Here is a 16972-nt window from a genome sequence, read left to right as displayed (position 1 = left end):
GAAGTGTAGTGTACTGTTTTTTAAATTATATTTCTGTATATATGAATTACAAATCAGCCTTTAACTAGTTAAATCATGTTTATAGTCTATTGCATAGTTACAATGTGTGCCCATTGATGTCCCAGGATTGGTAAACACTGTTTAAGTGTATATTTGTAATACATATGCACAGACACAGCATCATTCAAAGACTGGAATTTGATACTCCTGGTTTTGGATATGACTGAAAAATACTGCACCTTTATTTGCCAAGGTAGAGTACATGATCAGACAATATATTAAATGTACAGGCTACAATGTGGGGATCTCATGCATGGCAATAACTACATGTATATCCGACTTGTATCCTTGGCACAAAGTTATATTACACTCAATCCATAGGCTTCATTAATGTAATTCAGACCAATTTGAAGTTGATACAGCTGGCTATGATAGCTGAGGTTCATAGCTAGGTTCTGAACTAATATGTATACCAAACGTTTTAGGGTCCATACAAAGATTGGCTACATAGCTAGCTTCACATCCATAGGCATACAGGTATTTTTATCCTCTACTGCACAATAACTGCATTACATGGCAAATATCAGCAAGGCAAGCTTACAAAATTGTACATTCAATTTGTAGTAAACGCTTTAGCTAGCGAAATGTTTTACATCAACTGTTTCACAAGACGACAGCCTGGTATGCTGGTTGTTTCAGGAGTCCCTAAAACATTAAACAAACATAATTACAATTTCATACTCATGTCACAACACCCATAAAGCTAGCCAGCTAACGTTAGCTGGCTAGCTTAGAGCAGTAGAGCATAGAGCAGTAGAGTAGAGACATTTACAGAAGTTGCACACATGGGGAACCATTTCTGTAGCCTAGGATCCAGGAAAAAATGTCCCTTTTCAAAACGCACTTCATGCAATTCTGTAACGGTCTTGAGACGACAGACACTGGGAGACGGGAAGCATGTACATGGTGAGGATTTAATAATAAATAGACATAAACAAAGCAAGAACAGCGTCTGGCCAAGAGAAACAAAAAAAAAACATCAAAGTAGACACGTGAATGAAACTGAGGAAGCGACAGATATAGGGGAGGCAATCAATGACTTTGACACATTTATTTAAATTGATCAGGGGTGCTGCAGTTCCTTAAGAACCCCTTTCGCGGCTTTGATTCTATAAGGAAATAAATGATGAAGTGCAACGCTGGAGAGATTAGAGTTGCAGGCTCATGTCTATCAGAGCAGAGAAGGAGAGAGATCATAGAAAGTGAATCTCATTCTAGTTATGTAAGAGATACTGTCACGCTTATCACACAGCAACGGCTATGCGTTGGTCTCAAACATAGGCTACAATTGTTCCGCGAACCATGAAACGGGCCACCCCAACCCGAATCAACTCTTAGAATATTCACCCCATACAAAACCAATTAGTCGATATAATCGAAATCACGCGATATGAATCAGACAGTGGGGCGCCGCCTGACCCACTAGTTGGTCAGAAGGTTTAAATCAGCGTTTCATAGCGTAATTTTCGAGTAGGCAGTAATGGTCATTTTTATTGTGCTTTAACTGAAATTAGAAGAAGATCTTCTGATGTCCTTTCCCTTCGTCAAAGGTACATAATACATTTTTAAAAAGTGTTTTTACCACGGGATAGCCCGCTAATATGACCCATAGTAGGGAATAACATTCATTGAGTGCAATTCGATCTACAGTGCATTTACACGACGATATGAAACGTTGATTTGAACCATCTGATCTACTAGTAGGTCAGGCGGCGCCCCACTGTCTGATTCATATTGTTTGATTTCTGATGATAGTTGTCGATTATATCGACGGATTGCAATTGTATCGGGTGGAATATTAGGCCCGGGCTGAAAATAATTTTTTTCACATTGTTTTTTTTTTGGTTGCAGGAAAATTAACGAAGAGGCAACTCTAATTAACTTTGATCGTTTTATTCAAATTTTTACATTGCAAAAAGTGACTATTATTGTTCATGTCAGGAGAGGTACCGGATACGGCTAAATAAGTTGCGGAACAAAACAGTTCAAAATGGAGAGGTTCCGGTTCAAATTAAGCCCTGTTATTGAAACTTGTCTACTATTACGTGGGGGACTTTTATTTTTTAAATTCGCAATTTCGTGTCCCGGATGTACTTTTTTGTTTTGCTGACGAGTCGCTGATCGAGGTGTCTCGTTGGATATAGAGACCGTGTGGTTTTAGGGATAACATTCCAGGAATGATAGGAGCACGTAGTTTGAATCGAATAATAGACAGAAAGAAGGAGCAAAGCCTATCGATTTTACTGTCGTTTGATGAAGTGGTTCTCCAAACGTATGTAAAACCTGGATATGGGATATATGCAGTGAGACCGCACTCACAGAAGCCGCTACAGTGTTACAATTGTAAAAAGTTTGGATACTTGGCAAGTGTTTGTCGAAGGAATAAATATGTAGTAGTTGAAGAGTCAGATTAAACATGTTGTAATTGTGATGGGAATCATGTTCCAGAGTTCTCGGAGTGCCCTGTAATGATGAAGGAGGTCGCAGTAACTAGGATCAGGGTCATCCAGCAGATATTATATGTAGAGGCAGTGAAAATAGCTGGAGTGCGTAGAGAGTAGATGGTAGTGGATGTCCCACAGTCTGCAGTGAATGCCATGCAGGAGAAGGATCCCCAAACACTAATAGTGAAGATGAAATGTGTTGCGTTTGTAGCGCAAGTGATACATTTCAGAAGTCAAACTAACGAAATCTAAGAAGCTAGACATCATTGTGAAGGCGGCAAATAGATTTATGGATCTCCAGGACTTTACAGATAAAATGTTACAGGGAATACTGAATGAAGAGGTTCCCCCTCCCCCTCCCATGTTCCTGAGCCTGTGTAGGGATCTGAATATTTAAACCGACTGGAGTAGTTTTTTTGTTTGAAATTCAGGGTAGTAGCGTGAATTTGGTTAGTGTTTTTGGTAATAAGTATGAATTTGTAAATCCAAAACATAATTTTCTTTGGGGGGTATTTTTTTTTACTACCCCGTACAGTAGGTGGCGCAATACACATGTGTGTAGTCGGCCAATAAACCTCGAAGAAGATGCTGATCAAGAAGCTAGTATGAATAAGCAAGACCTAGCAAGAATAATGCCGCCACTGTTTACATTTTAGTGATGCTACACTAAATGCACATGCTTCTATACTTATACATAAAAAAAATTGTACAGTTCATCCATTAACTTATTCGGAGGGAATTTTTGTTTCCGAAAATGGCAAATTCCTTTGCCCTTCACACTCAACTAGCCTCCATCATGGAGGTTTTGGCCAACGCGGCCGTGGTTGAAATCTGCGAGCTTGTTGACAATGGCTATGCGGTCCTGCATTCCGAGATATCTCGAGGGCAGAAGGAGAATGAAGCTTTGAGGAGGAAACTACGGCTGATGGACCTGAAAGTGTCTCGTGCAAGTACTCTGAGAGCGGGAATGGGAAGCTCCATCCTCGCGCACAGCTGCTCTCGAGCTCACCATGACATGGAATCGAAAAGAACATCAAGCTGTAAGATTTGGTCGTGCCATTAGAGCACGTACTAGCAACATTTATTAGTTACAACATCATTTTATAAACGAAACCACTTTATCAAGACAGCGTTAATACGTGTGTGGATGCAAACCATTTCTCATGTTTACTCATTTTAGGCGATATTCAATGTCTGAGAGCAGTTGATTCCCAGTTGGTCACCAGCCTTTTTAGGGAGGGAAAGTCTTCAGGTGACACTGGACAGACTACCACACAGAGAAAGGTAAGCTTTACTTGTGCATGTGTTCCCCATTTCCCACAATATTTCAGTGCTTATCAACACAGCCAGGTCTGGAAGCAAAAATAACCTAGTAAGCAGTGCAAACCCGTTTTGGTGATTTCTGGTATATCATCAAAATAAATAAATCACAGCACGTTGTTTTTGACCCATTCAGCAATTATTACCTGGTTAAATACAATACTATTGGAAATACATTTTGAAAGTTACATTTAAATGCCTAAAAATTAAGTTGAAAATTATGCTGTAGCTGCTTGCTGTTGACATTTTGAAAAATAGCCCAATGTCAAAACACAATTTGTGTCCAAGTCAATAAACCAATATGCAGAAACAGTTTGATATATACACATTGACTATTTTTAAGAAAGCACCTTGTAAAAACTGCATAAATACCTAAACCCCTGTTGTTTTGACAATTGGCAATAAATCAGTCATTCATTTATTGCCACTTGAAACTACCAAAACTAAAAACCACATGGAAACTGGATGACGTTTTAAATCACTGGTTAAATGATAACCTGCAGAACACAGTAAGCTACATTTTGGAATGTTACATTTGGATACAGGGGTGACGAAAACAGAAAGAGAAACACAACACTGCTTTGTCAATTCCTTTGAAATCAATTGTGCGAGAGGGAGAGATGAGGCTGCACTTCTTGTTAACTTAACACAGCTCAAAAACCATCTGGGAATAATGTGTACATCACTTTTTAGAGGATAATCACATTTTTATGTGTTTCATTTTGATTCAAGTAGGTCGCCAACGCGGTATCACACTTTTTTTGTTAATCATTTCCATTGATTTCATGCTGAAATCAATAGAACAGACGTTTGGGGTGTAGCGCTCTTTAACAGTGTTCAAAGGCCACACAGAAACTTGGAATAACCAATACATCAGGGATAAAAAAAAATGTTTACATTTCATCTATATTTAACCAGGTAGGCCAGTTGAGAACAAGTTCTCATTTACAACTGCGACCTGGCCAAGATAAAGCAAAGCAGTGTAACAAAAACAACAACACAGAGTTACACATGGAATAAACAAACGTACAGTCAATAACACAATAGAAAAATATGTATACAGAGTGTGCAAATTAAGGAGGTAAGGCAATAAATAGGCCATAGTTGCGAAGTAATTACAATTTAGCAATAAACTATGCTGAACTAAAATATAAACACAACATGCAACATTTCAAAGATTTTACTGAGTTACAGTTCATATGAGAATCAGTCAATTTAAATAAATTCCTTAGGCCCTAATTTGGGGATTTCACATGACTGAGAATACAGATATGCATCTGTTGGTCACAGATACCTTTAAAAAAATGGACCTCAGGATCTTGTTACGGTATTTCTGTGCATTCAAATTGCCATCGATAAAATGCAATTGTGTTCGTTGTCCGTAGCTTATGCCTTCCCATACCATAACCCCACCCCCACCATCCCGTTATCACTCTGTTCACAATGTTGACATCAGCAAACCCTTCTTACGCACAACGCCATACACGTGGTCTGCGGTTTTGAGGCTGTCAAATTCTCTAAAACTATGTTGGAGGCTGCTTATGGCAGAGAATTTAATGTTAAAGTATCTGGCAACAGCTCTGGGGGACATTCCTGCAGTCAGCATGCCAAGTGCATGCTCCCTCAACTTCAGACATTGTTGTGTGACAACTGCACATTTTAGAGTGGCTGTTTATAGTCCCCAGAACAAGGTGCACCTGTGTAATGATCATGCTGTTGAAATCAGCTTCTTGATATGCCACACCTGTCAGGTGGATGGATTTTCTTGGCAAAGGAGAAATGCTCACTAACAGGGATGTAAACTAATTTGTGTACAACATTTGAGAGAAATAAGCTTTTTGTGCGTATGGAACATTTCTGGAATCTTTTATTTCAGCTCATGAAACATGGGACCAACACTTTACATGTTGCGTTTATATTTTTGTATAGTGTAGAAACAACCACAGGCCGATTCTTTTATTGAGCCGATGGTCAGGGGCCCGGAACATAATTACAAATAATTTGTAGAATGCAAATTGACCGCAAGAAGCCCGAACGGATATCACATTTGACAAAAATATAATCAGTTCAAACCTTGCTTACATCCTAAGTATACGATCACATACACTGAGTGGACAAAACATTAGGAACAACTTCCTAGCAGGAACAAACCACTTCTTTAAGTTAACTTCAACGAATCACGACACGCCATAAGATATCAAGTGATAATGGTTGGCTGCTATTTAAGTGATAGTTGGACTGTCAAATCCGTGTATTGGCTAGTGACTTTAATAGCGAGACCTCCCAAAATGTTCCCTGCCATTTGAGTCCTAAAATTAACTCTGAATACTAAAGGCCTCAGTCTGCATGCTTACCATCCGAAACAGTTCAGACATTTTTATGTTTTGGTTTGTTTTGTTTTTTGGCAAGAGTTATTTCGGCTGTTCGTGCACACAACCTTTTTTTCGAGGCAAGCCAAATTTCAGTAGCTGAAGTCTACGCCCCTTCCTCGGTCATTGGTCAACAGTAGGGAGTCTTCAATGAATTGTCAAGATGGACAGACTACTATTGCTGCTTTTTTTGTCATTTTTCAAGTGGTCTTTTTAAGGGAGTATGCGAACACACTCGCTTGTAGGTGCCAGCTGAACAGAAGGATGCAGAAGCCTTAACTCCTGCACTCCCCAGTATGTGTGACAAAATCAACGGTACAAAACCAAATATATTGATCTGTTGTAGCCCTTTAAACTCGTACGCAGGTTGAAAATGGCAGATTTGGGCATTGATGAACGCCTAAATTGGAACGCAGGGGTTGTACTGTAACATGCCATACATGACATCAGAGCTCTGGGTCTGCACTTCACAGCGCTGCATGGGTTTTGACTGACCGCTGCACCTCACGGGACGAGAAGTTGCCCCCGTCCCGCCCGCTAATTGGGCAACATTTTCACATGTTTTGTTGTCTGAGTGAAGGAAATTCTGTAAATTAAGAGGACTAAGTATTTTGAAAGATGAGATGTTGAGGATTATAATAAATACCGCTTGGATGACAAACAAGCCAAACACCCGTAATTTGAAATGTGCATTTCCATATCATGAAACGTATCATGTACATCAAACATAGTGATCATAAACATTGACAATGTACATGATACGTTTCATGATATGGAAATGCGAAATGCACAAGATGAAATGGCGTCATACCCTTAGTTGTTCTGAACAGAATGAGCCTATGTTTGACTGTTAGGAGAATTTGCTGCTGCACAGGCACCTGAATGCACTCATGACTCCTTTCTAGTCTCACAAATTATGATAGGCTTTCACAATGCAATTCAGCAAAAACTAAAACTGTGATCCATATTTTATAACTTAGCTAGTCATGTTTGCTAGTCATGTTTGCAATAGAACAGAATTTAAATGATGCCCACTTTACCCAGATTGTGATTTATAATGGACTGTTTTTGGATTGCGTAAACAACAGTAATTGTGTTGGCAGGGATGCAGGGTTATGTTCCAAAAAAAACAACTACAATTGTGCTAGCTCTAGTACCTCAACGGCACAGCTAGGAGTACTTCAAAAAGCTTATAGTTGAAGACTCTGAGTCATAAAAGTGCATTGAAATTACTTTGGAGCTGTGCACACTTTGGAGAGGTGTGTGGCCACTTGGAGACACCAGTTTAGTCCTCTCACTCAAACCCTTGTCATTTTGTTATCTTATGTTGCACCTACCCCACATTTTCCAGGAATATTCTTAGCATGTTACTGAATGTATCCAGAGTATTTTCAGAATTTCTCCACAAATGCACTGAAAAGTACAGTAAATGTAAAATTCACAAAATCAACAGTGTAATGTTTGGATTCAGTCTTGTCAGGTGAACTGTTATGTCCTCACCTTTGTGATCAAAACTGTTCCCTGTCAGTTGTTACCATGGTTATGCATATACTTTTCATATTTCTTCTGTAAGAAACATTTTAATTTAGCCCTATTAAGGGTTAAGCAACCGATCTTATGTCATCGTGTCAATTTTTATTCTAAAATTACCAATCTGAGGTAAAAGGATGTGTAATTCCACTAAGTTGTATTGGGTGAAAATGCAAGCTTGTGTAAGGTAGTAACTAACACGAACTGACCACATTAGGGAAATTAGCACAATGTAAAAAATATCATATGGCAAAATAATTCAACATGCCAATTTAAGATGAAACTACTATTGCAACAATGACACATTTCTTAATTATTTAGAGAGTAAAAACGCTCCGGGCGCTCCCAAGATTAGAGCATTCATTGTGTCTGTGCAGCAACCTGAACGTTTCACGTCCCTACCTATAGCCCACCCATGCTAGTGGTCATCTTGCATTCAAGCGGTGCTGTTTTACCTGTTTACTGTGTTGTTAGTGTTCTTAAGTTATATCTCTTTCAGTTTTCTTTGACTGACATGTGAATAGAGTACATTTTCTCAGTTAGGGGATTATTCCCAGTTACAGTGCATTCAGAAAGTAGTCATACCCCTTGACTTATTCCACAATAAATTAGCAAACATTTCTAAAAACATGTTTTCACTTTGTCGTTATTGGTGTGTAGATGGGTGAGAGAAATCTATTTAATCCATTTTGAATACAGGCTGTAACAAAACTAAATGTGGAATAAGTCAAGGGTTATGAATACTTTCTGAAGGCACTGGATATCTGGTATCCCAACTGATTTTACACTACATTGTGTCCAACAGCCTGCAGCATTCAATGATATAAAGCCCAAATCACCTACCATCAAAGAGGAGAGGCGGGAAGAAGCCTGGGAGAATCATGACCAACAAGAGCGACAGAGCACCGGTAAGTAAATGGGAGACCAACTAAATCAAGTCTTTTCCTTATGCCTTTTGGGAAAAAGTGTTGTATTACGCACATCTCATTAGGTTGTGGGCTGTACCATTTTGCCTTTTCCCATGAATATACCAAGCTTTTATATATGTAAAAAAAAAAAAAAAAAAATGCTGTCATGTAAAATGATTGTAATAATGTTGGACTGTGTACTGATACAATGATTACATTTGATTTCATTATAAATGCTTCAGATTTCATGCCAATATTTAGGCTTTCATATAGACTAGATTTACAGTGCATTCGGAAAGTTTTTTCCCTTTTCAATCTACACACTACCACATAATGACAAAGCAAAAACACGTTTTAAATGTTTTTAGCAAATGGATTAAAAATAAAAAACGGAAATATCATATTTACATAAGTATTCAGCCTAGAGGTCCACCGATTAATCGGAATGGCCGATTTTAATTCGGGCCAATTTCAAGTTTTCATAACAATCGGTAATCGGCATTTTTGGACACCGATCATGGCCTATTACATTGCACTCCACGAGCAGACTGCGTGGCAGGCTGACTACCTGTTATGCGAGTGCAGCAAGGAGCCATGGTAAGGTGCTAGCTAGCATTAAACGTGCATATTTAGTTAATATTGCCTGCTAACATGAATTTCTTTTAACTAGGGAAAATGTGTCACTTCTCTTGCGTTCTGTGCAACAGAGTCAGGGTATATGCAGCAGTTTGGGCCGCCTGGCTCATTCCGAACTATGTGAAGACTATTTCTTCCTAACAAAGACATCCAACTTCGCCAAACGGGGGATGATTTAACAAAGCGCATTTTCTCAAAAAGCACAATCATTGCACGAATGTACCTAAGCATAAACATCAATGCCTTTCTTAAATCAATACACAGAAGTATATTTTTTTAACCCTGCATATTTTGTGAAAAGAAATCCAGGTTAGCAGGCAATATTAAACTAGGGAAATTGTGTCACTTCTCTTGCGTTCATTGCACGCAGAGTCAGGGTATATGCAACAGTTTGGGCCGCCTGGCTCGTTGCAAACTAATTTGTCCGAATTTTACGTAATTATTACATAACATTAAAGGTTGTGCAATGTAACAGGAATATTTACACTTATGGATGCCACCCGTTAGATAAAATACGGAACGGTTCCGTATTTCACTGAAAGAATAAATGTTTTGTTATCGAGATGATAGTTTCTGGATTTGGCCATATTAATGACCTAAGGCTCGTATATATGTGTGTTATGTTAGACTTAATTATATGATTTGATAGAGCAGTCTGACTGAGGGGTGGTAGGCAGCAGCAGTCTCGTAAGCATTCATTCAAACAGCACTTTCGTGCGTTTGCCAGCAGCTCTTCGCTGTGCTTCAAGCATTGAGCTGTTTATGACTTCAAGCCTATCAACTCCCGAGATTAGGCTGGTGTTACCGATGTGAAATGGCTAGCTAGTTAGCGGGGTGTGCGCTAATAGCGTTTCAATCGGTGACGTCACTCGCTCTGAGACCTTGAAGTAGTTGTTCCCCTTGCTCTGCAAGGGCCGCGGCTTTTGTGGAGCGATGGGTAACGATGCTTCGAGGGTAGCTGTTGTCGATGTGTTCCTGGTTCGAGCCCAGGTAGGGGCGAGTAGAGGGACGGAAGCTATACTGTTACACTGGCAATATTAAAGTGCTAATAAGAACATCCAATAGTCAAAGGCATATGAAATATAAAATGGTATAGAGAGAAATAGTCCTATAATTCCTATAATAACTACAACCTATAACTTCTTACCTGGGAATATTGAAGACTCATGTTAAGGAACCACCAGCTTTCATATGTTTTAATGTTCTGAGCAAGGAACTTAAATCAAATTTATTTATATAGCCCTTCTTACATCAGCTGATATCTCAAAGTGCTGTACAGAAACCCAGCCTAAAACCCCAAACAGCAAGCAATGCAGGTGTAGAAGCACGGTGGCTAGTGAAGCAAACTCCTCTAGAAAGAGCCTAAAAACTCCTGGAAGAAACCTAGAGAGGACGGCTAGGTCGGGGTGCAGTTCCTTCTTGCTGTGCCCGGATGTGATGAGATTATAACAAGAAACATGTGCAGGTGGTTACGCTAAAATAGTTACATAAAACATACCAGCATGGTCAATAATAATAATCACAGTAGTTGTCGAGAGTAGCAGCAGTCAGCACCTTCAGGAGTAAATGTCAGTGCTTGTTCATAAGACCGATCATTAAGAGTATCTTCTACCACTCCCTGCGGTCTCAAAGTAGAAAGTTATGGGGAAAACAGCAGTCTGGGCGGTAGCACGTCAGGTGAACAGGTCAGGGTTCCATAGCCGCAGGCAGAACATTGTGAAACTGGAGCCAGCACGGCCAGGTGGACTAGGACAGCAAGGAGTCATCATGCCAGGTAGTCCTGAGCATGGTCCTAGGGTCAGGTTCCGGAGAAAGAAGAAGAGAATTAGAGAGAGCACTACTTAAATTCACACAGGACACCGGATAAGACAGGAGAAGTACTCCAGAATTAACAAACTGACCCTAGCCCCAACACAAACTACTGCAGCATAAATACTGGAGGCTGAGACGGAGGGGTCAGGAGACATGTGGCCCCATCCAATGATTACCCCGGACAGGGCCAAACCGGAAGATATAACCCCACCCACTTTGTCAAAGCACAGCCCCCACACCATGGAGGATAACTTCAACCACAACTTCCATCCTGAGACAAGGCCGAGTATAGCCCACAGATCTCCGCCACGGCACAACCCAAGGGGGCGCCAACCCAGACAGGAAGATCACCGTCAGTGACTCAAACCCACTCAAGTGACGACCCCTCCTAGGGACGGCATGAAAGAGCACCGTAAGCCAGTAGCTCACCTGTAATAGGGTTAGAGGCAGAGGAATACCAGTTGGAGTAAGGGGAACGCCAGCAGGACAGCAAGGCGCGGTTCGTTGCTCCAGAGCCTTTCCGTTCACCTTTCACATCTGGGCCAGACTACACTCAATCATATGACCCACTGAAGAGGATGGAGTCTATTCGAGGCCTGGAAAGACTCAAGAAGTCTCGAGACAGAGTCTGGGCGGTTCTACATGGGTTAGTGTTGTCTAGACCTCCACTATAAAACTTGGGACGGTTCTATAGTGGAAAATTCCCTGCCAGCATCTTCTCCATTTTTATTAAATGGCCCTTCTTTTGTCACTGCTTACCCATTTTTTTGTGTGTTTTTGAAACGTTTTCTTTTTTTTTTATTCTCGATTTTATTCAGTGCACAAACTTTTCTAATGGTGTTAAATATATGATTTTATAAATGCCTATTTAGCCTCTGTTCCATTTCTGACTTATAAACTTGATCTCCACTATTAAAGCACTGGACACTTATCTCACATTTATTTTGGCACTTAACATTTAGTTTTTAACAGCAGAGATTTGTATACCTTGCCTTCTGTCTCTCTGATATTCTGCAACATTGAATTTTGAAATTGAAACGATCTCCAGCTGTTACATAGTAATGAACGTGTTCGGGAGTCGTGACGAGAGACAGGCAGGCAGTGGTTCCTTTAGCCAGGTCGAAATCATGAATCAGCTGGCATCATTTTTATGAAATATACAAAAAATGCAAGTGCAGCTAGTTTGCAGCGTTGTTGGCTAGCATCTTCTGACAACAGTGCTCCTTGACGACGAGAGCACATGTTCGTATTGCGCCTCATTGCTCAGTGTTATGGTTGGTGTCCCGAATAAATGTCACTAGAAAAACAGCTTAAACATATGCAAATGCAGCTACTTTGTTATTTCTGGCTGCCACTGTTTTGACGTGACTGTTAAGTTAGCCGTTTAGTTGGCTAGCTAGCAAAGCAAGGGATAAGAAAACATTGCCAGCCATATGCAGTTGGAACATTTAGACGAACAACTGGGCTCACATCCATAGATACAGAACAAAAAACTGAACGACTGGCGTCAGTCTCTGGCAACCAAACCAACATCTAGTGGAAGGATGAAATATTATGAATTAAATTCATCAAAATAACGTTAAGAAATGAAAATATGTCAATCATTATTTGAATATGTTGGTAATCGTTGTATAAAAAATGACAATGCCGTCAAAGCCAGATTTTCCAACAAACACCCGTGACAATATAATTCCTACGAAAACACTGGCTTCTCGGGCATTATCACTTAATTATAACAATATGCATTTCCAGAGAGAAGCTAAGAAAATAACACAAGTCACTTTTCGCTATATATTCCCATTTAGATAGGTTGATAAAACAATGTGGTAAGATCAATACACTGTAAACTACGGCAAAATATATTTATGCGTACAACTAACATTGGTGGGGTACAACACCTCTCCAAACATAGATCATCATTGATGTTGCAAAGCAAGTGTTAAAGGACCTGTGGAGAGGTACGCCATTTCCCTGTACAGGAAAAAGCACCTGTAGTTAATAGCAAAGGCACCATTATTTAAATCATCAAACAGTGCATTTCCACTCAAATTTGTTAGGCTCAGCGCCACGCACTGAACCAGAAAAACAAATAAACGTTCTTGATGTGTTGGTGAGATGCATGTGGCCATCTTAATCAACACCACATGAGTGTTGAGAGAAACGTTATTGTGTTCATTGAGCACTGCTTAGCTGTGCTTTAGGAAGGCTATCTAATGGTTTGTACTCTCGCAGAGTCGTGCGCGCAGTAGACTTCTGGCGTTTGGTGATAGTCTCCCGTGTAGTGGTGTTACGTGTCTGGTAGCAGTATGCGCAATGGGAGCTCGTGTATGGGTGTGAAGATTAGGACCCAAATGTATGAGAGGTGACAGAAGAAGACTATGTGTCCCTGGGTAGGCGTGTGAGACCAGACGCGCGCTGTAGTAAGTCTTTGTAAGTTGAGTGCGAAAGACTCCCCTGTATTCAATCACATCTGAAGTCAGCCGGCCTCTGACACCTGTGCATGATAACGTGGTGTGGAAGCCTCGCTCGATGTCGATATAGTGTGAGAGACGACATTAATTAGGTGGTAAAAGTACAATATGATGTATTTTTCACAATTTTTTGCGTGGTTTCTACGTGTGGCAGGGATTTTTATGCGCCGTCGTATTTAAGCTCACTAACTGATATGTTTATTTAGTGCTTTATCCGGGTAGCCGGAAAGTAGAGCATTGCAGTAGTCTAACCTAGAAGTAACAAAAGCATGGATGAATTTTTCTGCTACATTTTTGGACAGAAAGTTTCTGATTTTTGCAATGTTACGTAGATGGAAAAAAGCTGTCTTGAAACAGTCTTGATATGTTCGTCAAAAGAGAGATCAGGGTCCAGAGTAACGCCGAGGTCCTTCACAGTTTTATTTGAGACGACTTTACAACCATCAAGATTAATTGTCAGATTCAACAGAAGATCTCTTTGTTTCTTGGGACCTAGAACAAGCATCTCTGTTTTGTCCGAGTTTAAAAGTAGAACGTTTTCAGCCATCCACTTCCTTATGTCTGAAACACAGTCTCGGTCTGACGCCATTAAAAGGTTATTTACCACCTTCACAAGTGCAGTCTCAGTGCTATGATGGGGTCTAAAACCAGACTGAAGCATTTCGTATACATTGTTTGTCTTCAGGAAGGCAGTGAGTTTCTGCGCAACAGCTTTTTCAATTTTTTTTGAGAGGAATGGAAGATTCGATTATAGGCCGATTTTTAGTTTTTTAGATTTTCTGGGTCAAGGTTTGGCTTTTTCAAGAGAGGCTTTATTACTGCCACTTTTAGTGAGTTTGGTACACATCCGGTGGATAGAGAGACGTTTATTATGTTCAACATAGGAGGGCCAAGCACAGGAAGCAGCTCTTTCAGTAGTTTAGTTTGGAATAGGGTCCTGTATGCAGCTTGAAGGTTTAGAGGCCATGATTATTTTCATCATTGTMTCAAGAGATATAGTACTAAAACACTTGAGTGTCTCTCTTGATCCTAGGTCCTGGCAGAGTTGTGCAGACTCAGSACAGCTGAGCTTTGGAGGAATARGCAGATTTAAAGAYGAGTCCGTAATTTMCTTTCTAATGATCATGATCTTTTCCTCAAAGAAGTTCATGAATTTATTACTGCTGAAGTGAAAGCCATCCTCACTTGGGGAATGCTGCTTTTTAGTTAGCTTTGCGACAGTATCAAAAATAAATTTCGGAATGTTCTTATAGTCCATCCTATTTTTCCAACTTAATTGTGATCGAGCAGCAGTGAGGGCTCTTCGATACTGCACGCTACTGTCTTTCCAAGCTAGTCGGAAGACTTCCAGTTTGGTGTGGCGCCATTTCCGTTCCAATTTTCTGGAATCTTGCTTCAGAGCTCGGGTGTTTTCTGTATACCAGGGAGCTAGTTTCTTATGACAAATGTTTTTAGTTTTTAGGGGTGCAACTGCATCTAGGGTATTGCGCAAGGTTAAATTGAGTTCCTCAGTTAGGTGGTTAACTGATTTTTGTCCTCTGACGTCCTTGGGTAGGCAGAGGGAGTCTGGAAGTCTTAAACGGTAGCTTTTTTACATGGCACATTACATTGCACTTTTACTTTCTTCAACACTTTGTTTTTGCATTATTTAAACCAAATTGAACATGTTTCATTATTTATTTGAGGCTAAATTGATTTTGTTGATGTATTATATTAAGGTAAAATAAGTGTTCATTCAGTATTGTTGTAATTGTCATTATTACAAATAAACAAATAAAAATGATCGGCCGACTGAATCGGTATCGGCTTTTTTTGGTCCTCCAATAATTGGTATCGGTTTCAGCGTTGAAAAATCATAATCGGTCGACCTCTAATTCAGACCCTTTACTCAGTACTTTGTTGAAGCACCTTTGGCAGCGATTACAGCCTTGAGTGTTCTTGAGTATGACGTTTGGGGAGTTTCTCCCATTCTTCTCTTCAGATCCTCTCAAGCTCTGTCAGGTTGGATGGGGAGCATCGCTACACAGCTATTTTCCGGTCTCCAGATATGTTAGATCGGGATCAAGTCCAGGCTCTGGCTGGGCCACTCAAGTACAATCAGAGACTTGTCTCGAAACCACTCCTATGTTGTCTTGGCTGTGTGCTTAGGGTCGTTGTCCTGTTGGAAGGTGAACCTTCGCCCCAGTCTGAGATCCTGAGCGCTCTGTAATTTGTTCCGTTCATCTTTCCCTCGATCCTGACTAGTTTTTCGGTCCCTGCCTCCAAAAAACATCCCCACAGCATAATGCCGCCACCACCATGCTTCTGCGTAGGGATAGTGCCAGGTTTCCTCCAGATGTGACGCTTGGCATTCAGGCCAAAGAGTTCAGTCTTGGTTTAATCAGACCAGAGAATCTTGTTTCCTTTAGATGCCTTTTGGCGGCCAGCTCTAGGAAGAGTCTTGGTGGTTCCAAACTTCTTCCCTTGAAGAATGATGGAGGCCATTCTTAGGAACCTTCAATGCTGCAGACATTTTTTGGTACCCTTTCCCAGCTCTACAGAAAACCCTTTCCTAGATCTGTGTCTCGACACAATCCTGTCTAGGAGCTCTACAGACAATTCCTTCGACCTCATGGCTTGCTTTTTGCTTTGACATGCACTGCCAACTGTGGGACCTTATATAGACAGGTGTGTGCCTTTCCAAATCATGTCCAATCAATTGAATTTACCACAGGTCGACTCCAAGTTGTAGAAACATCTCAAGGATGGTCAATGGCGACAATGTACCTGAGCTCAATTTCGAGTCTCATAGCAAAGGGTATGAATACCTATGTACAGTGGGGCAAAAAAGTATTTAGTGAGCCACCAATTGTGCAAGTTCTCCCACTTAAAAAGATGAGAGAGGCCTGTAATTTTCATCATAGGTACACTTCAACTATGACAGACAAAATGAAGAAGAAAAAAAATCCACAAAATCACATTGTAGGATTTTTAATACATTTATTTGCAAATTATGGTGGAAAATAAGTATTTGGTCAATAACAAAAGTTTATCTCAATACTTTGTTATATACCCTTTGTTGGCAATGACAGAGGTCAAACGTTTTCTGTAGTCTTCACAAGGTTTTCACACACTGTTGCTGGTATTTTGGCCCATTCCTCCATGCAGATCTCCTCTAGAGCAGTGATGTTTTGGGGCTTTTGCTGGGCAACACGGACTTTCAACTCCCTCCAAAGATTTTCTATGGGGTTGAGATCTGGAGACTCAACCCCATACTCCAGGACCTTGAAATGCTTCTTACGAAGCCACTCCTTCGTTGCCTGGGCGGTGTGTTTGGGATCATTGTCATGCTGAAGGCCCCGGCCACGTTTCATCTTCAATGCCCTTGCTGATGGAAGGAGGTTTTCACTCAAAATCTCACGATACATGGCCCCATTCATTCT

The 16972-nt window shown here is 40.5% G+C and overlaps 2 protein-coding genes across 4 annotated transcripts in view; one reads left to right on the top strand and one right to left on the bottom strand.

The window, feature by feature from the left end:
• The window catches only part of LOC112080405 (equilibrative nucleoside transporter 1), a 287889-nt gene that overhangs the window by 206989 nt on the left and 63928 nt on the right, over positions 1 to 16972 (bottom strand). The window lies entirely within an intron of this gene.
• Positions 1813 to 16972, top strand: part of LOC112080400 (zinc finger protein 329) — a 24081-nt gene continuing 8921 nt past the window's right edge. The window contains exons 1-3 of one of the 2 annotated variants that reach the window (XM_024146153.2): positions 1813 to 3544; positions 3685 to 3788; positions 8529 to 8631. In XM_024146153.2, the coding sequence (XP_024001921.1) occupies positions 3259 to 3544; positions 3685 to 3788; positions 8529 to 8631 (493 nt within the window). In that variant the 5' untranslated portion in view covers positions 1813 to 3258. The remainder of the gene's footprint in view (positions 3545 to 3684; positions 3789 to 8528; positions 8632 to 16972) is intronic. The other variant, XM_024146152.2, reaches the window with a different exon arrangement.

Source organism: Salvelinus sp. IW2-2015, unplaced genomic scaffold (genome assembly GCF_002910315.2).
Source record: "Salvelinus sp. IW2-2015 unplaced genomic scaffold, ASM291031v2 Un_scaffold16312, whole genome shotgun sequence".
NCBI lineage: Eukaryota > Metazoa > Chordata > Actinopteri > Salmoniformes > Salmonidae > Salvelinus > Salvelinus sp. IW2-2015.
The sequence above is the reverse complement of the archived record's forward strand: the minus strand, read 5'-3'. Positions and strand labels throughout refer to the sequence as shown.